The sequence below is a fragment of the Geotrypetes seraphini genome, chromosome 9 (assembly GCF_902459505.1).
Source record: "Geotrypetes seraphini chromosome 9, aGeoSer1.1, whole genome shotgun sequence".
NCBI lineage: Eukaryota > Metazoa > Chordata > Amphibia > Gymnophiona > Dermophiidae > Geotrypetes > Geotrypetes seraphini.
Window position 1 is genome coordinate 37,119,244 of NC_047092.1, and position 22,603 is coordinate 37,141,846.

Consider the following 22,603-nt stretch of genomic DNA (forward strand, 5'->3'; position numbering starts at 1 on the left):
ATTCACATACAAGACCTGACACTTACGTGTTTCGGCCCTAAGGCCTGCCTCAGGGGTTTACAAAATCAAATTTATTATAACATTATAACCATATATGTAAATACAAAAAAAATACTCAACCATTGAGCTCTCCATTTAAATGTTGTATGTCATAATCATCCCTCCTTGCCAATAAATTCAGATCTGAAATCACTTGAGGCCTTTGGGGAAGCTCCATCCTTGATTGGCTGTGCAGCATCTTCAGACGCCACCAGTAGAAGAAAGAAGCCTGTCATTTCATGTTAAAGTTATTCTCTTAGTGCCTGCTTCCTTGTGTCCATCCTTTGAGCATTTGTCACAAATGTGTACTTTTTCTCCCTCTCCAGAGTATGGGGATATGCTTTATCGGTGAAAGAAATTTTGAGAATTTCATTCTTGATGTAAGTTGTAAATAACGTGTAAGGGAGAAATCATTTGGATTGCCATATATGGCATGCTTTATTTAATTTGATTTGTCATATTCGTGCTTTCTAACATTTTTTTCTCTAGTATTTGGAACCTAAGCCTGGTAAATTCATCTCCATTGAAGATGGAAACGTTATAGGAAGTCACAAAGGTGAGTGATCATGTATTTGCAAAGAGCGCACGAAGTTCCAGTCCCCAAGTTAAGATGGACTGCTTTCATCTAAGTCTGTGGCTCTCAATCCAGTCCTTGGGACACACCCAAATAGTCTGGTTTTCAACATACCCACAACAAATTTGCATTCACGGTCTCCCATTTTATGGAAATCCTTTCCTGAAAACCTGATTGGCTGGGATTCCAAATACATGTTAACCTTTCAGGTGTGAACGGATCTCGCATCTAATCCTCCCATTGCTGCAGAAGCTGATAGTAAGGGTAGCACGCCCCTCAGTCACAGGAGGTAGGTGGACAAAGTGCCACTACTGCACTGATGACCCTTCCACTGTCTGAGGCTTATTGCTAACACACTGCTGCTGGAGATTTGCTCTCTTCTGAAGTCTCTGGGGTTTGTTTGTTTTTTTAGTTAGTAGGGATTTTCATGTTTCTTTTAAAGAAGGAGAGATGAGAAGAGGGAGTTCAGCTCATTTTTTTCTCTCTCTATCTCTTTCTCTGTCTCCACCATTGCCAATTCCCTAAAGTGTTCCTTTGAGTATAGTTGTACTTATACTTAGGGAAAACTTGAATCAGCTGAGTTCCAAATGAATACCTGAAGAAATGCTCTAGCAGTCCTGCTAAGGTTATAGAATACTAGCACTTAATGCACGTGGATGAAATATTTACGTATGTATGTGCCAGTTAACATAACATAACTTTATTCTTCTATACCGCCACAATCAAACAATTTCTAGGCGGTTTACACAGAAGACGGTTGGACAATCAGTGAAATACAATTAATTGAAATATAGCAATTTTCCTAAAAAAATTCAGTATAAAATTTTAGTTAACAGTAATGTCCTCGTTTAGGTAATAAATTTATCAAACAACTTTGACTTGATTACTTTTTGAAATGCATCATAAGACAACACAACCCCACCAGGACTGCTGCTTACTTGCTTGAAATGTAAGAATCCTGTCCAAAAAGGTCTTGTATCTGCAGCCATTAATTTTTGGATAGGCAAATAAATTGGAATTCCTAGTTATCCTTTTTGGACTATATAACACAAAATGAGATAAGATAATTTGGATCTTCAGCCTCCAGCCCAACTTCCTACCATTCAACCTTCCAGCAGGAAGGCTGAGCTCTCTCTCAACTTCCAACCTCCTCTAAATTCCATCCAGGAACTGGATTGGGGAGAGGGGGAGCTTGATTCCCACTACTTTGATTGGAGGAGCTAAGGAGTTCATCTTTAGAATACGTGGTTTCCCTTTGTATTTATCCCTAGGGATTTATTCTGCACCGGCAGATTCTGTCATGCAACTTCCTATGGAGGATGATGCTAGTTTTTAGTTTTTAGACCCCCCAACTTTACCTTTTTCCCCAACCCCTGGGTTTTCCTATGTGACAGAACTTAGACCCTATCAAAATAATCCACTGCCTCTTTACCTAAAGGAATGTAATCAAGAAGGCAGTGGTTGTGTAGATCAGTGGTTCCCAACCCTGTCCTGGAGGACCACCAGGCCAATCGGGTTTTCAGGCTAGCCCTAATAAATATGCAAGAGAGATTTGCATATAATGTAAGTGACAGGCATGCAAATCTGCTCCATGCATATTCATTAGGGCTATCCTGAAAACCTGATTGGCCTGATGGTCCACCAGGAAAGGGTTGGGAACCACTGGTGTAGATGGCTCTTGGTATGGTTGTGGTATTTTTTGCAGCAGTAAGTCGGGCATACACATGGGCAGAACTCACACTGGGCACCCAGATGGCACCATAGAATTTGCACTCAATGATCTGTATTTTAGCACCCAAATTTGGGTGACCTTCATCAAATTGCCTTATAAGTATCTAGAGTCAAGCATGGAGCTTGTCTAAGATATATCTGCCAAGTCCCAAGAGGGTTTCATTCTGGAGACCATTCTTCTGTAGGTCTGCAGCTATATCCTTTAAAGCCCACTCGATAGCAGTTTTAAAAGCTGCTTGTTTTCTTTCTCCAGGCTGGTTCTTGTATACCTTGGGCCAAAGGGCCCGAATTGGAGGTCAGCAAAGTGCCTGGTTTGTTGTAGATAAAGATATCTCTTCTGGGACTGTCTTTGTGGTAAGTGAATCCTGATGAGTCCTTCCAGTTCTGCTTTATACAATAGTTGCCTATTACATTGGTGTTCCTGTCACTTGAGACCCCTTGAAGGCCACAGTCCTTTCAGGATTTCTACAATGAGTATGCATGAGATCTGTTTGTATACAGTGAAGGTAGTTGATTTCATACATATTCATTTTGGAACTCCTGAAAACTAGACCAGGTTGTGACCCTTGAGGACTGGGCCTGGGGAACCTATTATAACTCTTTGATTGTTAGGGTATGGAGGTAGCTCTGGTATCCCCTTCCCTCACTAGTCTTGGGCTCAGATGGAGATTCTGCCCTTTCTTTCATGTACATGATACAGATACGCTACTAATGAGGATAAGTTTAAATATTTTTCTATAAAGAGCATTTCAGCTGGGTTTGGGTAGGTAATCTGTGGTAAAACCAACTCTTACACTTGGAATAGGGACAAACAGATCTGAAGCTGTCTGGGGAGAGGAGACAGCAGACTTTATACAGTGTGAGAGGTGGAGGAGGTCAAGTGATACTGCCATCAAGGGGGGAAGGAATGAATTCCCATGACACTTGGGGGTGGGGGAGCAAGCTGCTTTAATACCATCCTGGTGTGATGCTAGAGGAGACGTGTCTGGACTGCCCTAATACTATAATGAGCTTTTCTTGTGCACATTGTGATGAACTGGGGAAGTTTTAACACGTAAATAGAAGATAAGAATTTTTAAGCTGTTGCATTTTCAAGTTTATTAAAAAAAATTTTTTATACTGTCTAATCAGACTTCTAGGCGGTGTACATCAATAAAAATAGTATGTAAGGTACATTAAAATTAAAATAAAATAACTAAATTGGTGAGTAAAACATTACTAGGGTAGATTAGTACACGAAACAAACGAGATGAACGTCCACAGAGGGGAAGGGGTGAATGAACTACAATATATAGAGAAAAGTAACATAAAAGGGAAAGACAAGAAGAGGGCAATGTGCAGCGTATTGTTCTTATAAGAACAGTTATAGTCCAAAAGCATCGATAAAGAGAAATGTTTTAAAATTAGATTTAAAATGGTTTTGTGGTGTTTTAAATAATTTGGTATAGAGATCCAGAGCGAGGGAGCGGTAACCGTGAAATTATTGGATCGCAAAGTATTTATGTGTTTTAGGGAAGGAATATTTTTCTGAACAACATGTCATAAGTTCAAAACATAAGGAAAACCAAGGTCATCAAACCTAGCATCTTGTCTAACAGTGGCCAATCCAGGTCAAAATTACCTAGCAGATCCTCAAAGGTAGATCAGTTTCTTATAGCTCGTATCTAGGAATTAGCAGTGGCTTTCCAAAGTTTTTATCTGGCTAATTTTTATTTACTTTACTGGACACCTGTATCCCACGTATACCTCAATAGCTCGTATCTAGGAATTAGCAGTGGCTCTCCAAAGTTTTTATCTGGCTAATTTTTATTTACTTTACTGGACACCTGTATCCCACGTATACCTCAATAGCTCGTATCTAGGAATTAGCAGTGGCTTTCCAAAGTTTTTATCTGGCTAATTTTTATTTACTTTACTGGACACCTGTATCCCACGTATACCTCAATAGCTCGTATCTAGGAATTAGCAGTGGCTTTCCAAAGTTTTTATCTGGCTAATTTTTATTTACTTTACTGGACACCTGTATCCCACATATACCTCAATAGCTCGTATCTAGGAATTAGCAGTGGCTTTCCAAAGTTTTTATCTGGCTAATTTTTATTTACTTTACTGGACACCTGTATCCCACATATACCTCAATAGCTCGTATCTAGGAATTAGCAGTGGCTCTCCAAAGTTTTTATCTGGCTAATTTTTATTTACTTTACTGGACACCTGTATCCCACATATACCTCAATAGCTCGTATCTAGGAATTAGCAGTGGCTCTCCAAAGTTTTTATCTGGCTAATTTTTATTTACTTTACTGGACACCTGTATCCCACGTATACCTCAAGAGTTCAATGTGGCTTATACAAAATATATTTTTAAAGAAATATAATAAGAAACTTAACTTCAACCTAGTCAGTCCAAAAATAAAAATTTCCTAAATTGTAATGTTTTAAATTTTTGCAAAAAATAGAAAAGCTACTTTGATTCCTAATCCCTACTGAAAGAGAATTCCACCATTTGTTGCTTGATATGATAAACCAAATAAATATACAGACTTTTTATAAATAATCTTCTTACAAGAAGGATAATGCAATAATTAATTTACCAGCATGGAATGCTGTGAATATTTTAATCAGACCTTGCATATAGGCCCCCTTTTATCAAGCCATATAAAGGTTTTTTTATCGCGAGTCACTGCGATAAAAGTTCTGAAACTCATAGGAATTCTATGAACATCGAAGCTTTTACCGCAGCAATCTGTGATAAAAAAAACTCTTACGTGGTTTGATAAAAGGAGGTCATAATTAGGTGACAAGCTATATCATGTACGAAAAGCAAAAACACACAATTTACAAATAGACCAGGGTTCAACTGGTAACCAATGTAACCTTATTTTATCATATTTAGGTGGACCATAAATCGGTCAAACTGCTGTATTTTGAACTGATTGAAGCTTGTGTAGCACTTCATTTTTACATCCAACATAAACAATATTACAATAGTCTATATAAGATAAAATTAACATTTGAACGATCAGGTGCAAAATTTCAATATAAAAATTAAACTCAAATTCTTTGCAATTTCCACAAAATTTAAAAATCTTAGTTATTACAGACTGGACTTGGGAATGAAACATAAGATAGTCATCAGTGATCACTCACAAAATTGTCAGACTTGTTTCTGTTTTGTAAGTTGTTGCATCAATTGTAAGGCTTTCAACAGTCATAAGTTTAAAAGGACTTTTTCCTCCCTGAACTTGTCCAAACCTCATTGTGATAGCTCTCTTGACGTATCCTCTGGCATCACATTTCACAGCTTAATTATACTCTGCATAAAGAAATACTTTCTACAGCTTTTGTTTTCAGTCTACTGGATATTGTCACGGAGTGTCCTTTTGTATTGTTTGCAAGGTTAAAGAACCATCCCTTATTTGACCATTCCACACCACCTATGGTGGCACGAAGATATAGACTTGCCCTCAAGTGCAGTTACATGTGTAACTATTGTTTTTCCACAGTTTTGTCATGTCACTGCCATTTTAGCACAGAAGTTACACAACTGATTGGTACCTAACATCATATGTACTATATAAAGTGAGGGGGTTAAAATCTAATTGTTTTTCTAAGCAGTGATGCTTATCTGCATATTGCAGACAAACAGGGAGCAGGTTGCAAAACATTCAAAATACCGTATTTTCACATAGATAACGCGCATCCGTGTAAAACGCGCACACGGGTATAGCGCGCAAAAAACACATTTATGTACATAAATTTTTATATACCGTGCACACCCGTATACCGCGCTTGCTGCCCGACTCTCCTTTCGCCCACCCCGACTCTCCTCTGGAGACCCTGACTCTGTTTTCGCTCGCCCCGACTCTCCTTTCCTCTTTGAAGTCTTGTCCCTACCCTGAAAGCCTGATGCCCCCCTCGACGTCCGATTCACCCTCCCGCAGGACCGCTCGCACCCCCACCCCGAAGGACCGCTCGCACGCACCCCCACCCCGAAGGAGCGCTCGCACTCCCATCCCGAAGGACCGCTCGCACCCCCACCCGAAGAACCGCTCGCACCCCCACAGCCTCACCCCCCTCCCCCATGGAGAAGCTGTCTACCTTGTTTCCGGATGCCAGCGAGCCCAGCTGTTTCCTCTGCCGGCGGTCCCACCCCTTCTCTGAGCCCTGCTGTGCTGCTTTTTCTTCCGGCGGTCCCGCCCTTTCTCTGACATCAGAGAAAAGGCGGGACCGCCTGAAGAGGAAGCAGCGCAGCACAGGGCTCTGAGAAGGGGCAGGACCGCCGGCAGAGGAAGCAGCTGGGCTGGCATCCGGAAACAAGGTAGACAGCTTCTCCATGGGGGAGGGGGGGAGGCTGTGGGGGTGCGAGCGGTCCTTCGGGTGGGGGTGCGAGCGGTCCTTCGGGATGGGAGTGTGAGCGCTCCTTCCAGGTGATGAATCGGGCGTCGGGGGGGGGGGAAACTATGTAAAAAAAAATTTTGTACAACGCGCTCATGCGTATAACGCGCAAGGGTATGCGCGGTTTGTAAAAACCACGTATAACGCGTGCGTTATATGCGAGAAAATACGGTACTAGCTAAGTGGTTTCAGCAAGGTGCCAGGCTCTGATGGATAACCTAACCTGATAGTCATGTTGCATGATAATTTTACAGAAGAACAAAGCAAGGTAAAACAAGTTTTTGGGGGTTCCTTTATATCTGTTAGTAGTCAAACTCTTCTAATGTTGTTGGTTTTTTTTCTAATTTGGGTACTCATGGAATCATATGTTTGTTTGTGATAAACGTGCTAGACCGCCTATTCTGACAAGTAGGTATTGACAGTTTATAATTCTAAAACAATAAAACACAGAGAAGGAAATCTGTCTAAAGCCAGGAAAGAGTATCTGTATCCATATTAGAAGTATAGGCAACGTTCAAACAGGTCTGCAAGTGAATTAGTCCATCAAACCATTCCCACACCATACATCTCTGTTCCAGATGCATGTACGGGGCTAAGTCATTCCATACTTTTTGGAGCTAAGTAATAAAAGGCAGATCATCTTGTACATTACTTTCATAACATAGTAACCTTGGCCCAGGCAGAACTAACCGATGAGTGTCGACTGAGCGTAATGTCCTGGTGGGTGTGCATGGAATAGTTAAGGGGGCAAGATAGGGAGGCATAAAGTAAACTGCCAAGAAGTGTTCTCTGGCTTGCGATGATTTGTATGAAAACATTCATTTCTGAAGCATTAATTGTAGTGTTTTCCTTTTCCAGGCCCCTAGCAGGGATCACCCGGCTCTCTATAGAGAGCTGCTGCGGACAGACCGTGTACACTGGATTGCAGAGGAGCCTCCCGCACAGCTGGTTAGGGAAAAGATGATGGCTTGCAGCTTCCGATTCCAGAACCAGATGCCGTTAGGTGAGCCAGTATGCACACTGGAGAGAGTATGAGATTTTGTAAAGATAATAATAATAATAATAATAACTTTATTTTTATATACCGCCAACAATCTTGCGACTTCTAGGCGGTTTACAATAAAAGAAGCTGTTTACAATACAAGAAACTGAGAATACAATAAATATAAAGAGAAACTTTACATACAGCGAATTGAAGAGTATAACAGTGAATATCTCGTACAGCGAATTAAAGAGTATTGCAGTGTACATCTGATAACATTAATTATGTTAACGTCAGTCTGTGAGTTGTGTGGTCAGGAAGTGCCAAGTTGTTTAAACAGAAGTAGAAATGTTCCGTAAGTTGTAAAGAGTGTTCATATTTAGTGATTGCAAGTTCAGGTATGTGGTGTTGTTACAAGGGGGGTTGATGTTCCGGTTCGTTACTTAGGTATTTCAGGAATAGGTAGGTTTTTAGGTGTTTCCTGAATTCTTCATAGTTGTTTGTGTGCGCGATTAGTTTTCCTAGGTCTTTACCCCATATGGCTGCTTGATATGATAGCAGTTGTTGATGGTGTCTCTTATATTTGCACCCTCTGGCCGGTGGGGAGACAAATTTCATGTGTGTTTTTCTTTCATGATGTTGATGTGATGTTGTTTGTCCCTACTTCTAGGGACAAGGTTGGCTTACTTCACAAATTGCATTCATGGTTCTCTTTACACCCACTCTGACAACCAGGTCATTTGTTTTGGGGTTTTTTCAGTAGGAAAACTTTAAGTTGTCACTTTCAGTTCGGTGGGATTGAAGCCTTGGTACAGAGCAGGACTATGAGAGAGGATAGTGTAAATATACTACCTGCCTTTCTTTTTCCACAGTGCCGTGTATGCTGACCCTCAACCAGGATGGCACAGTGTGGGTGACCTTAGAGAATCCATTGAGAGCCCTGACTGTAGGACAGGTGAGATGATTGAGCCGCTGTTCTGCATAGAAGGTGTTATTTTACGAGGCTGAGAATTTTTCCCTTCCGCTGATCAGAAAAATATGACATTTGAGCCACATAATTTTGTTTTCAGCTCTTGACTAAGGTAATATAGAAATAAAAACACCAAAGGAAATACAGTAATACATTTTTTTATTGGACTATCTCAATGCATTTTATGAGGTGCTTCTTCAGATCAGAAATCTTGACTATAAATATGCATGAAGGGCAGTCTTCAAAAGTTTATCTTTCTAGGTGTTTGAGTCAGTCAAGGGCCTTAATATATTGGTATAACAAGACTTCTGTTGTTGATGGTGGTGGTAGCAGCGCACCTCCGCAAGGCAGGGATCTGGGTGCACCTATATTTGGACGATTGGTTAATTGGAGCCCTGTCCAAGGAGGAAGGCGGTTTTGAAAGTGGTTCAGCTCTTCCAGGATTTGGGATGAATCGTCAACTTCAAAAAGAGCCAGCTGGAGCCAACCCAGCGTTTGGAATACCTGGGAGTTTTGCTCGACCTGGCCTTGGGCTAGGTCTTCCTTCCAGAGCCACACAGACTGAAGCTTAAATTACCAATGTGTTTTGCATATTGGATCACCTTTTTGCTCTCAGCTGTCATGCCAAGAAAGGGAGGCTAGCGTCTAAAGCCTTGATTTTTCCAGATGGATTCAAATGGCCATTTCCTCCATGTTTGTGGGCTGTGGTAAGCAGCTGCCAATTGCATTGAATGCGCACTCCACTAGAGGAGTTTCTACCTCATGGGCAGAGACTTAGGTGGTTTTGCCCAAGGAAATCTGTAGAGCAGCTACTTAATCTACTCTTCACACATTTATCAGGTTCCATACCTTCATACATTTACCTGTTTCCAGGTCCTCCATTTTGAAGGCAGGCTCAGAAGGCCTGCCCTAGATTCTGGGGACTGCTTTGGTATGTCCCTAGCGTTCAGGACCAATAAACAAACTAGAAAGAAAGATTAGGTTCTTACTTTGATAATTTTCTTTCTTGTAGATGTGTCTACTATTCCTGAAGCCCCACTTTGTCAGTAGGCTTTGCCTGCCTTCTGACTTAAGATCAGTCTGAATTTGGATAATTCTCTCTCAGAGGAACTGAGAGGATATACAGTATATACGAGGGTCATTTCATAAATAATGCACACTATTTTTTTTTAATTTAAATGGTTTCATTTATTAATTTATTTTTTAAAATATTTCTTTACAATCCTTCAATATAGTCTCCCTGACTTTGCAATGACCGAGTCCCAAAGTCCGAGAAGCTTCATTATTCCATCCAAGACACCGTTTTTGTTCAGTTGCCGAATGGCTTGGGTACTGTCCGAAAAAATCTCTTCCAGAGATGCAAAACTATGTCCACACATAGGTTGTTTCAACTTTGGAACAAGGTTGAAGTCTGGTGGACTCATGTCTAGACTGTAGGGAGCATAAGGTAACACCTCCCTGCCGTATTTGTGTAGTTTTTCAATGACGAGTGGAGAGCTCCATCTTCCCCACGGCCAAAATAATTTTGACAAGCTCAATCAAAAGTCAAACAAATGATGATTTTTGCTTATGATCATGAAGGCATCATCATTACAAACAAAGTTCCATGTGGAAGAAGTGTCACAGCAGTGTATTATGATTTTTTCCAAAAAATGCGCAAAACCCGACCTCAGTTGCTCTTGGCTGAGCCACTCATTCGTCACGGCAACACTCGCCCGCACATAGGGAATGTCATCATTGAAAAACTACATGAATATGGCTGCAAGGTTACCTCATGCTCCCTACAGTCCAGATATGAGTCCACCAGACTTCAACCTTTTTCCAAAGTTGAAACAACCTATGTGTGGACATCGTTTTGCATCTCTGGAAGAGATTTTTTCGGCCAGTACCCGAGCCATTCGGCAACTGAACAAAAACGGTGTCTTGATTGGAATAATGAAGCTTCTCGGACTTTGGGACTCGGCCATTGCAAAGCAGGGAGACTATATTGAAGGATTGTAAAGAAATATTTAAAAAAAAAATAAAACCATGTAAATTAAAAAAAAATAGTGTGCATTATTTATGACATGACCCTCATATAAAAACAAAGGGAAGATACTTAAGAACATTAAGTCTGGTTTTAAGCCTCTGCTTGATAGCAGGACATGTGAGTAGCTATGATTGACAGCCTTCTGCAAGCAACTTGTGGGTTCTTATGCATAACCCTAGCGTTCAGGACCACTAGACACATGTACAAGAAAGATTATCGAGGAAAGAACCTAATCTTTTTATATTCTACATTTTCATAAAGGCGTTCTGTATATTTTCAAGAACTTGTCTTTCTTAAACGTTTACCCCAAATTGCCCCATTGTCATGCTCAAAAATTCACATGATGAAAATAAACTAGATCTCCACTGCCATCCACCTCCTCATCCTGCAGCTTATTCCTGTAGCATAGTGGTTAAAACAGCAGGCTTAGACTAGCAAAGCCAAAGTTCAAATCCCACTGTGGCTCCTTGTAATTTTGGCAAAGTCAATTAATCTTTCATTGCCTCGGAACAAATGTAGATCATAAACACTCCAGGGAGACAAATACCTACTGAATATAACTCAAGCTAAATCCAGACTCTTCCCCTATGTCGGTGTGCATACTGAACCATATAGGTTTTCAATCTAACAGAAGTCCAACAGGAAGAGGGGGAAGGACCTGTGAGTGTTCCGATTGCCATTACTTGGTATGAGTTATGGTGGAAATCTGGAGAGAAGGGAACTACTGATCTAGAGACATGAATAGCGGGCCTAAATTCAGGAGCCGAGCTATAGCCTGGTATTGCTTATCTTCTCTGCCACCTGAATAAAGTGCATTTTCTCATGAATTCCATGCCTTTGAAAGTAGTGGCTCCATAATGCTGGAACAAGATGTTCATTGCTGCTCCAGGGATCACTGAGTGGATGCTGAAGGCGATATAACAGAGTCTCCCTGAAGGGACCAGTTCACTTGCCATGCTAGAACTGACACAGCCAACTGTGGTGTTGATCCTGTCCATGAGAATTGGAAAAAGGCTTTCACAGAGGTCTGTGACTTCCCATCACATGGAACCCATTGGTGATTATTGTCCCCTGTGACCTGGAAGTGGAAGGCCCTGTACCAGCCTGGCAGTTTGAGGCCTCTAGCCACCACCCTGTGTTTGTTAGTGGAATACATACAACTAAGCTAATAAGGGGTATGGGGGACCTCTCATATACTGACAGACTGAAAAAGCTGGGGCTTTTCTCCCTGGAAAAGCGACGACTCAGGGAGACATGATAGAAACCTTCAAGATCATGAAGGGCATAGAAAAAGTGGACAGGGGCAGATTTTTCAAACTAAGGGGAACCACAAGTACAAGGGGGCACTCGGAGAAATTGAAAGGGGAAAAGTTTAGAACAAATGCCAGGAAGTTCTTTTTCACCCAGAGGGTGGTGGATACATGGAACGCGCTGCCGGAGGATGTGATAGGCAGAAGTACGCTACAGGGCTTCAAAGAAGGTCTGGACAGGTACCTAGAGGACAAAGGGATTGAGGGGTACAGATAGGAGTAGAGATAAGGTTATAGGGACAGGATTAGAGGTAAATTATAAAATTAGTCAGAGACCACTGTTCAGGCAGTGGACCTGATGGGCCGCCGCGGGAGCGGACCGCTGGGCAGGATGGACCTCTGGTCTGCCCCAGCGGAGGCAACTTCTTATGTTCTTATGTTTTTTACTAATACACTAAATTACTGCAAGGAAGCATTTTCATTTAGCGCAAGGGTTCTCAATCCAGTTGATATATACCATCAGTCAAATTTTCAATATGTCCACAATGAATATGCATGAAAGAGATTTGTATACGGTGTAGAGCAAGCAAATGTATCTCATGTATATTCATTGTGGATATCTTGAAAACTAGACTGGCTGGATGTATCATGAGAACTGCATTGAGAACCCCAGATTTTGTATATTGCCAGATTAAAGAGTTGTATGCAGTCCTGAACAGCAGGGAAGTCATGCTGTAAGATCATCTAAGCCATGTTTTAGCCTTTAGTAACATAAACATTACCCTATTGGGACAGACAAAAGGTCCATCAAGTCCATTATCCTGTTTCCAACAGTGGGTAATCCAGGTCACAAGTGCCTGGGCAAGAGCTAGAATTTTTTTAAACCCTGCTAAGCTAAAATGTTGTTAGTATGTATACATCTAAGAACATGTAACACTGAGGCTTGTAGGCAGTGTTCGTGATGCTAGATATAATGCTTGTCTTCTGTTTCCTTTCCAGTATGCTGTCTTCTATAAGGGTGGCGAATGCTTAGGCAGCGGGAAAATCAGGAGACTGGGCCCCTCCCTGTACACCTTACAACAGGGTCAGAAGAGAGAGCAGCCTGCAGGGGCCACCACAACCTCTGAGTCAACTGTATAATGACCGTTTTTCTTTTTTTCTTTTTTTCTAACATATGGTCTCTGGGATTCAGAGGGCAAGGAGAGAAGAGTGTGTGAAGATTTGAGCAGAGCAGTTTCGACAAATGTACACTGTGAAAGCAGATACTGATTTTACACTAAAAAATCAGCACTGTTTTCTAGAGCAAAGTTTGAGTAAAACTGGTCATTAGGTTGAAATCAAAGCTTTGTCCTGATTTGAAATCTCTTTAATTTTAAACAGAGATAATATTGTATTTTTTTAAAAAAATAAATGTTTATTTAATCAAGGTAGGTGTATTGTTTTAGTGATATCTGCCAAGCCACAGTCTTAAGCAATTAGTGGAACGCTGATTATCCAGTCTAACCTTGGCAAAGAGCAGTCAGGATAAACAAAAATCCGGATGATTGGACATTTTTTTTCTTTTGTTTTTAATAATTGTTTTTAAAATGCCATCAACGCACCCTCCCCCACCAAAAAAAGGCAGCGTTCTCCCCGAACAGACCCCACCAACTCTCTCCCGGACCCAGAGGAAAGACCGCAGTTCTACCTTGTTTCCCTGGTGGTCTAGTGGCTGAGACTTCCAGGGGCAGCCTTGTGAAGCTATGAGTAGCCTCGCAAGACTGTCACTGGAAGCCTTGGCAGCTATTTACATCGTTGAAAGAGCATGGGCAGGAGCGAGTGGAAATTTGCTCCTACCCTAGCGTCCCGCTAGACCACCAGGGAAACAAGATAGGCCTGGGATCCTTCCTCTGGGTCCAGGAGGGGGGTTGATGGTGTTCGTTTGGGAAGGGGAGAACATACTCTTGTAGGGGGTGTGCTGATGGTGGAGGAAAGTCTCCCGGTGGGGGGGAGGGGGACTGGATTGGATTGGACTAATGGCATTGGCGGCAGAAGCAGAGAAAACACTAGTGGGAGGGAGGGTGATAGGAATGATACTTCAGAAAGAACTCAAATATAGCTGAGACCCCCAAAGCAATCTGGATAATCGGCATTCTACTGTACTAGCAAAAAACAGTTTTAGAAAATTCAGTTGTTGTGGCTGTTGATAATCCTGAGAGTCATTACTCCTCTTCCCAAGGTCTAACCTTGGCAGAGAGCAGTCCGTGCCATGTGCCATTGGCTGAGTGTCATGTACCACTGAGTGACTGTAGGGCAGGGGTGTGTGTATGATAAAAAAACAAACAAACAACATGTTAAAATACAAAAATCAGAATAAAGGAAACCCAGGAAGAAGGACCAGATCAGAAACTAAGAATCATTGCAAAGCAAGACCTTGTGATGAAGATTAAAATATCCTTTTGCATGATTACTGCCTATTATATGGTGTGCACAGTACTGTAAATCGCTTTGGGTGAATCAGTTCATGGAAAGGCAGTTAATAAATCCCAGCAAATAAATAAATAGAGCATCCTTTCAGTTTCCTATGCCATTATTAGGACTCTTGTTTTTGGACATTTAAAAAATGTTCATTTCTGGTCACAACAAAGGAGTCGTGAGGAAACGGGTGTAAAGTTCAAAGTTCACTTTATTGATATTAGCACTGCGAGGACTCTTGTTTTTGACATTAAAAAAATGTCCATTTCTTTTACAATGTCATTAACAATTCATGCTGTTTCAAAGGGTGTCCACTGTTAAAGGACAAAATGTGATGAAACGTCATGGTTTTTCTTCTTTTACTGTGGTTTCCATTAGAAAACAGGAAGCGACAGAGGAAATGTTTTGAATGACTGCACAATCCTCCTGTGTATAGAAAATTACAGGAATAAAACCTGTTTTTGTGCCATTTTCTGACCATAGCAAATATGTGTTTTCCATCTACATGTTGCACTTCTTTTACTCTGCGTTTTAAGCATCGTTTGTAGTGAGAAGTTTCAAGTTTTATTAAAATTTGATATGCCGCTCATCAGATTTCTGAGCGGTGTACATATTTAAAACTATAAATTTGGGTGACAGACAATATGACAAACATATGGTAATGATAGGCATAAGGGGTAAGAAATACAAGTCAAATAGGATAGGAAGCCATTAAGGAGTTGAACGATAGGGAGGGATCCTGTCTTGTAAGCAGAAATTTGAGGGGGGAAAAATGTTAGAGACTAAAGGCGTCTGTGAATAAAAATGTTTTAAATTTGCTTTTCCTGAGAGCTGAGGCTGTTCTGGACTCATGATCCCTCAGACGGACTTGGAGGATGAGGGATTGGATTCCTTTATTGCCTCAAAGTAAAACTTCCCTGGTGGAAAAGGCAGCCTCATATGAAGGACCAGGAGGTGATATCGCCTTAGACCAGGGAGAGTATCCCTCCCTTCACCGACACTTTAAATCCTCTGCATTGCTTGAGATCATTACAGAGTCCATTCAAGAACTGAAGATAGACCTTTCGCAAACCTCAAGCTGCTCCTCTGAAGATTGGAGGTCAGCGCTCAGACTTTCTGGAAGCCTGGGAACAGATAAAGTCCGACCGCTAGGTCCTGGAGATTATCAGAGAGGGTTACAAGATAGAGCTTGCACGCCATCTCTCTAACTGGTTCATGGATTTGCTGGCAGACCAGCCAGAGAAGATAGAAAAGATTCAGACAACATTACGAAAAGTGATAGATATTCAAGCCATAGAACTATTCTTTTCAGAAGACTCGGGCTCTGGCATATACTCAATATACTTTGTTATGCCCAAGAAGGCTCAGAGGAGTGGAGGACCATCCTGTTTCTCAAACACATCAATGCGGCCCTGAGAGTTCCTCGGTTCTGGATGGAGACGATTCGGTCTGTCATCGCAGCGATGGAGGCGGGAGAGTTTCTGGCTGCCCTAGGTTTGACAGAAGCTTAAATTTACATTTACATTCCAATCTTCTCAGAACACAGAAAGTTCCTGAGATTCCATGTGTTCTATCAATTCTCAGCACTTCCCTTTGGGCTGGCAGTGGTGCCCCATACTTTCACCAAGGTCATGGTGGTGTTGGCCACTCATCTCTGCAGAGCGGGTTGATAAATGCACCCGTAATTGGATGAGTGGCTCATCAGAGCACCATCTTGAATGGAAGGAGAAAAGGCAGTAGTGGCAATTGTGGAGACGATACAGAGCCTGGGATGGATTGTGAACTTTTGAAATAGCCACCTAGTTCTGACACAGTCCCTGGAATATCTGGGGGTCGAGTATTTCTTACAGAAGCACACAAACAGATGCTTCGTGGTCAAATTACAGATTTGTTGGTCAAGCCAGCACCTACTGTGTGGCATTACTTTCAAGTCCTTGGGTCATTGGTCATGATAGAGGGCAAAGGCACACATGCATCCCTTCTAGGATGCCTTGTTGTCTTGCTGGTTGCCCCAGAGAAACTCCCTGTAAGTTCCAAGCCCCTGGATAGTAGCAGCCAGACACAGTATGAACTGGTGGCACCGCCCACATTCTCTATCGAAGGGAATCCCATTCTGGATCGATTCATATATCATCCTAAAGAAGGATGCCAGCTTATTCAGCAGGGGAGCTCATTGCAATGGTCATCCAGTTCAAGGACAATGGACGCTGTCTCAGCGGAAGAGGTCTATCAACAGGCTGGAACTACGAGTTGTAAGTCTGGTGCTACACCAACTGCGGTGTTTGTTGGAGGGCAAAGCAGTCAGTGTCTTCTCCAATAATGCCACTGCAGTGGACTATGTTAACAGATAGAAAGGCACCAGGAGCACTCCACTTCAGCAGGAGGTGAAAGCATTATTCTGTTGGGATGAAACACTCCTGCAGGCAGTCTCTGCGGCACATAAGGCCAGAGTGGACAATATTCAAGCCGATTATCTCAGCAGACAGATATTAAACCCGGAAGAGTGGTTGTTGTCCCTGGAAGCATTCCAGCCATCGGGAGAGTGGTTGTTGTCCCTGGAAGCATTCAAGCCATTGTGAGATGATGGGGTCATCCAATGTTCAACCTCATGGTGACTTCAAAGAACAAAAAGGAATTTATCTAATGCACTTGCTTTCAGAATCCAGCTTAATGGTCAGGTCCATAGCTATGATTTTACTGTCAGACAATTGGATTAGGAAGAAGCTGTATATAGGATTACAATGGAAGAATGGTTGAGCTCTATAAATGTTCAGGTTGTTTCTTGTTTAACTTTGTATTTTCTTAGATTCAGTTTCTTTCGGAGGTTTATTAATATTTCAACTACATTACTGTTTCTTCAGTGATTGTTTTAATTTCATCTGAACAGATCAGACACCTAGTTTTGAGGAATTCCCCGTACCCCTCCTCCTCCTGCCTTCTGTAGGACTGTTGCCAGCTTTGGTATGAACTGAAGGGGCAGAAAAGAACGTGGAGGAGGAAGAGTTGGAAAGCTGTGATTGACATCTTCTGCAGTATGCTCACAAGCACAGATGGATAACCCTATGGTTCAGCATACTATCCCTATCTACTGGAAAAGATATTATCAAGGTAAGAACCTAATCTCTTTTTGTAGATACTGATTTTCTCCTGTTCTGAATTGGATTTCTAATGTTGCCAAGAAGCTCCTTTGCTCTCGCATTGAATGCTTGCAGTGGTTGCTTTTGATTAGGTGTGGACTCTTCTGCAGATGCTTACTGTAACCTCAATATTTGCTAATAAAGGATAGAGTTACCATATTTGTTAAGCCAAAAAAGGGTATACGACCCCAGTCCCACCATGTTCCACCCACAGTGCCCAGACAGTCCTCTAGAAAAGTAAATTCCAGACTGCTAACCATAATAATGGATATAAAATAGCAATACCTGTTACGTTGTAATAATATTTTATAGCCCCCCCAAAGCAGTGTTGCTCAAACCAGTCTCAGAATTCCCTCCCCCAATCGGCTGGCTTTGGGGATTTGAAGAGAGGATTTCTTTTGATTTTCAGTTTAAAATTTGCTGCTTTTGATTTCTTTTGGAAGCAGATGAAAGCCCTTGTAAGCCTGTGACTGCCAGTAATGAGAGAGAGAAATGTGTGCATAACTAAGCAAACCTGAAAGTGAAAGCACACATTGACACCTGTTTTCTGCACTTAAATAGAATCCTCCCAAGTTGGAGACACAGAAGAATGGCGTCGATTATATGCTTTCTGGGTTTGTATGTGCCAAGCCCATTTCCCCTTGCTTTCGCTTCCTTTGAGCTTTGGTGAGCTAGTTTTCTGCGCTGTTCCAGCCAAAGGCGTAGCCAGACCTCAAAATCTGGGTGGGCCCCTGGGCAAACTGGGTGGGCATATGTGGTCTCCACATCTCCCCCAACCCACCCCTGAGTCAACTCAAAGCATTAAAATTACCTGAGCTGCTGGGGATCCTCAAACCCCACCAGCTCCATGGGTCCTCTGGCACCAAGAACGCCTCCTTCCCTCTTCCACTTGCGTAAAATGGAACATGTGGAGCAAGGGGAGGCCAGTGTGATAGTGCTTGGACAAACCCAAAGGCTGGAGCAGGTTCCAGCGGAATGGGGGGGTGTGCCGTTGGCTTTAGTGCAGGAGTTTGATTTATTTATGCAAACATTTTTAACACATTAAATCAAGCAATGTTCTCATTGGACTTAAAGATTCAGAAAACTAATAAGGAAACAAAAACAACTGGGGAAATCCCCCCCACAAAGAAATTAAAATGATTTAGACCTCAATATTAACAGGTCACAGAGTCGGAAATAAATCAGGAAGCAATGATCAAAATCAAAGAGTAGCAGCATATCTCGCTCTACCTAACTGTCGGAGCGTGCTAACTTAAGACAGGCTTCTCAGAAAGGGATTGTTAAAAACAGCCTCTTCTCAAGCCACTTAAAATTCAAAGAGTTGTTTGGGCTCAAATGACAAAAAAATATCTTGTCACAATATGATATACAGCACTTTGCGAGAAATTTCAAAATAAAACTGGCTCCAAGGCAGGACTCTTGGTTTCTGAAGGGGAGTGTGGCACATTGATTAGAGCTACAGCCTCAGCACCCTGAGGTTGTGGGTTGAAACCCCTCGCTGCTCCTTGTGAACCTGGGCAAGTCACTTAATCCTCCACTGCCCCAGGTACATTAGATATATTGTGACAGATAAGGAAAATGTTTGAAGTACCTGTATGAGTCTGGTTGTAAAACTTTCCCTTAAGAGCCAAGAAATCCTTTCTGTGTCTCTGCGAAGGATATATTGGGAAATATACGAACATTAGAGCCCAACAAGTTATCAAAATGCTTGAAGTAAATGGTGCAGGAGTTCTGAGCTGATGTTATGACATGGGGTCTAGTACCCGCAAGGCAGGGCTGGGGACAGAGCCCACAGGGATGGGGCAGTGAAGGAGACAAGGACAGAGCCTGCAGGACCAGAGGCAAACTTTGTCTCTTTGTCATGCTCTTAAATCTTGGGACTAATACCAATATGTAAAATCTTAATACATCATGTGTGTCTTGTCTACTATTGTAGCGTACTTCCTTCATGTGCCCAGCTGCTCAAGCATCTTATTGTTACTGCAACAGATTTATTCATCATTACTGGCATCAAGGAACATTTCTAACATTTAATAGACACTTATTTTCCTGTTCATCCACTACACAGTTTAGGTTCTCTTCTACACCCATGTCTGAAAGACAATCCAATGACCTTTCCAGGTGATGTAAAAACATAGAGAACTGAATCTTTTGAAAGCTGTACAAAAATCAGATAGAAATAGAAGGCTCTCTTTGTGATTTATAGACGGTTGTACAGAATATTATTCCTTTTAATACTTTAATAAAATAAATTTTAAATAAATAAAGTGTTTGAGGCTTGTGCAAATGAGGACAGAGTCCATGGAGGCGGGGAAGGGGACACAGAGCCTGTGGGGATGGGGACTGACTGTCCCCGCGTCCTTCTCTAATTAAATATCTACATTTAACTCTATGCCTGGTCTTGTGATCCATGGAGAAGCTTCTGAAGTTACAGGCTTCACCACATGATGGCAGTGTGATCCTATGCATGAAACCAACATTTGTGTGCTGCTGACCAGAAGACTTAAATCCTAGTTCAGACATACCTGAGAGCCACTCGCTTTTGATGACTGGTGAGAAGCATGGTAAGTGCTCATACTGAATTTACAATAGAAACTGGACATGGGGAAAACAAAAGGTGCACTCAAATCCTAATAGTAAGTATGGTGGGGGTATATATATATATAAAATTTATTTTTGTCTGTTAACCTTTGCACAGGAGATGACAAGAGCTAGACCAAAATGATCCATCTGCTGTATTTGTCTTTTTCTTTTCTAGCACAACAAAGAAAAATGGGGAGATCCGATGATCCACAGTGAAAACAATCCACCGATAAAAACAAAAACTGTGGATACAGATGTTCTGGAGATAATTTATTAAACACTGACATATAAAACCATGAAAATTCAATTTAAAAAGTACAATGCTAAAAAATATGGTGATAAACATCCACCCGGACCCTACACGGTCCGATTTTCGGCGAACACGCCTTCCTCAGGGGTCCATTGGTTTGCAAACTCACATATAAAGAATTGGACTGAAAACAGTCTGTTGTCTTTAAACGTGTGAGCAAAGAACACCGCAGACAGATGAAGTAGCAAAAAAAATGCTCAGTCCAATTCTTTATATGTGAGTTTGCAAACCATTGGACCCCTGAGGAAGGCGTGTTTGCCGAAACACGGACCGTGTAGGGTCTGGGTGGATTTTTATCACCATATTTTTTAGCATTGTACTTTTTAAATTGAATTTTCATGGTTTTATATGTCAGTGTTTAATAAATTATCTCCAGAACATCTGTAGCCACAGTTTTTGTTTTTCTTTTCTAGAGCAGACCTTAGCTGTATTTATATCCCTGCATCATTTACATTATTCTCATTCTTCCTGCTTTTTATATGACCTTGCATTAATGAAATCTACAGCAAAAACAAACAAACAAACTATAAATGGAGCAGGTTCGGCCCTTTGTCTCTCTCTTTCCTGCTAAAAGACAAATGGGTAAAGCTACATAATCTGCCCTCAAGCATGGCAGAGTCTGTGTAACTTCAGTTCTCTACAGCAAGGGACCTTGTACATGTTAGAGTTTTCTCTCCCTCCCAGCTAGGAGAGCAATGGTGAGATCAGCCTGTAGAACTGGTCTACCACTCTACAAGTGGAGCTCCTGGAGTGCCTTTAATAATAATTTTATTTTTTATATACCGCCTAACCAGGAATGGTTCTAGGCGGTTCACAACAAATAAAAACTGATCATACAGCGAAGAATATAATTAAAAATAGAAATACATCAGATAATAAAACATAAGAAATGCATACAATTTTTTAAAAGACAACAATACAATTGGGATACAAATTTATCAAATAATTGGGTCTTCAATAATTTTCTAAAATCAAGATAGGAGGAAGCTCCTAGCATAATTTTTCCAAACCAACCATTCAATTTAGCAGCCTGAAAAGAGGGAGTTCTCATAACAACACAATTTAACAAAAGGAAATGTAAACAAATTCTACGTGTGGACTTAGAGTGGTTCAAAGAAAAATGGGAAAGAAGGTAGCCGGGTGACAAGCCAAAGATTGATTTATAACAAATACAAGCAAACTTAAACAAAACTCTGGCCTCAATCGGCAACCAATGAAGTTTCTGATAATATGGCGTAATATGTTCCCATTTTTTCAAACCAAAAATCAATCGAACTGCAGTGTTATGAACCACTCTCAATTTTCTAAAAAATTTCTTATAGGCACCCAGGTAGATAATATTACAATAGTCAAAAATACTTAAAACAGATGACTGCACTAACAGACGGAAAGAAGCTTCATCAAAATATTTCTTAATTGTGCGAAGTTTCTAAAGCACCGAAAAGCATTTCTTCAGTAATAGATCAGTATGCTGTTCCAAAGTAAGATGTCTATCTATAGTCACTCCCAATATTTTTATAGGCTGTTCTATAGTATAGTTGAGTCCATTCAAATGTAGCAATGTTTCTTTGATTTTATCATTAGGAGTTGCAAGAAAAAATTTAGTTTTTTCTGAATTTAGTTTCAATTTAAAAGCAATCATCCAAAGTTCAATCTGATTCAGAATAGTTGCTAAAAAATTTGTGGTCTCGACTGTCAAGCAAGTTAACGGAATGATTATGGTAATATCATCCGCATAAATATAAAATCTAAGATTTAAATTATACGAAAGGTTTCCCAGGGAAGCAAAGGTAGATATTAAACAGAGTAGGGGATAGGGGCGAAGATCAGGCTTTTGATGCATGAAAAATTGCTGCAGCCTGAGAATGAATTTTAAAAAGGAAAAAGTAACATTTCCCGGACGTTCCTGCTTCAGCACACCTTCAAGTTCTACTTTCAGCCCTTCCTTGCCTTAATCTGTGTCCCTGCATGAAGAGAAGGATATATAGCATGTTGAGTAACCTGGGGGAAGGGAGGAGACTTGTGCTTTGCTGCAATTATGGTTTTCCCCACATAACATTCAGGGAGCGCCATAGGAGAAATACTTCTTCTGTTTTCCGTAGCATCTTTCCAGGCACCTAGATGTAGTGGCTTCATGATTTGAATC

At 41.3% G+C, this 22,603-nt stretch overlaps 1 protein-coding gene across 3 annotated transcripts in view; it reads left to right on the forward strand.

Annotated features, from left to right (window-relative positions):
- The window catches only part of TRMU (tRNA 5-methylaminomethyl-2-thiouridylate methyltransferase), a 30,271-nt gene extending 16,872 nt beyond the window's left edge, over positions 1-13,399 (forward strand). For 2 of the 3 annotated variants that reach the window (XM_033959414.1, XM_033959412.1), the window contains 6 exons: positions 366-419; positions 529-595; positions 2,598-2,698; positions 7,601-7,745; positions 8,597-8,679; positions 12,973-13,399. In XM_033959414.1, the coding sequence (XP_033815305.1) occupies positions 366-419; positions 529-595; positions 2,598-2,698; positions 7,601-7,745; positions 8,597-8,679; positions 12,973-13,113 (591 nt within the window). In that variant the 3' untranslated portion in view covers positions 13,114-13,399. Of the gene's footprint in view, positions 1-365; positions 420-528; positions 596-2,597; positions 2,699-7,600; positions 7,789-8,365; positions 8,546-8,596; positions 8,680-12,972 lie in introns of those variants that run through there. The other variant, XM_033959415.1, reaches the window with a different exon arrangement.
- The last annotated feature ends 9,204 nt before the right edge of the window (positions 13,400-22,603 follow it).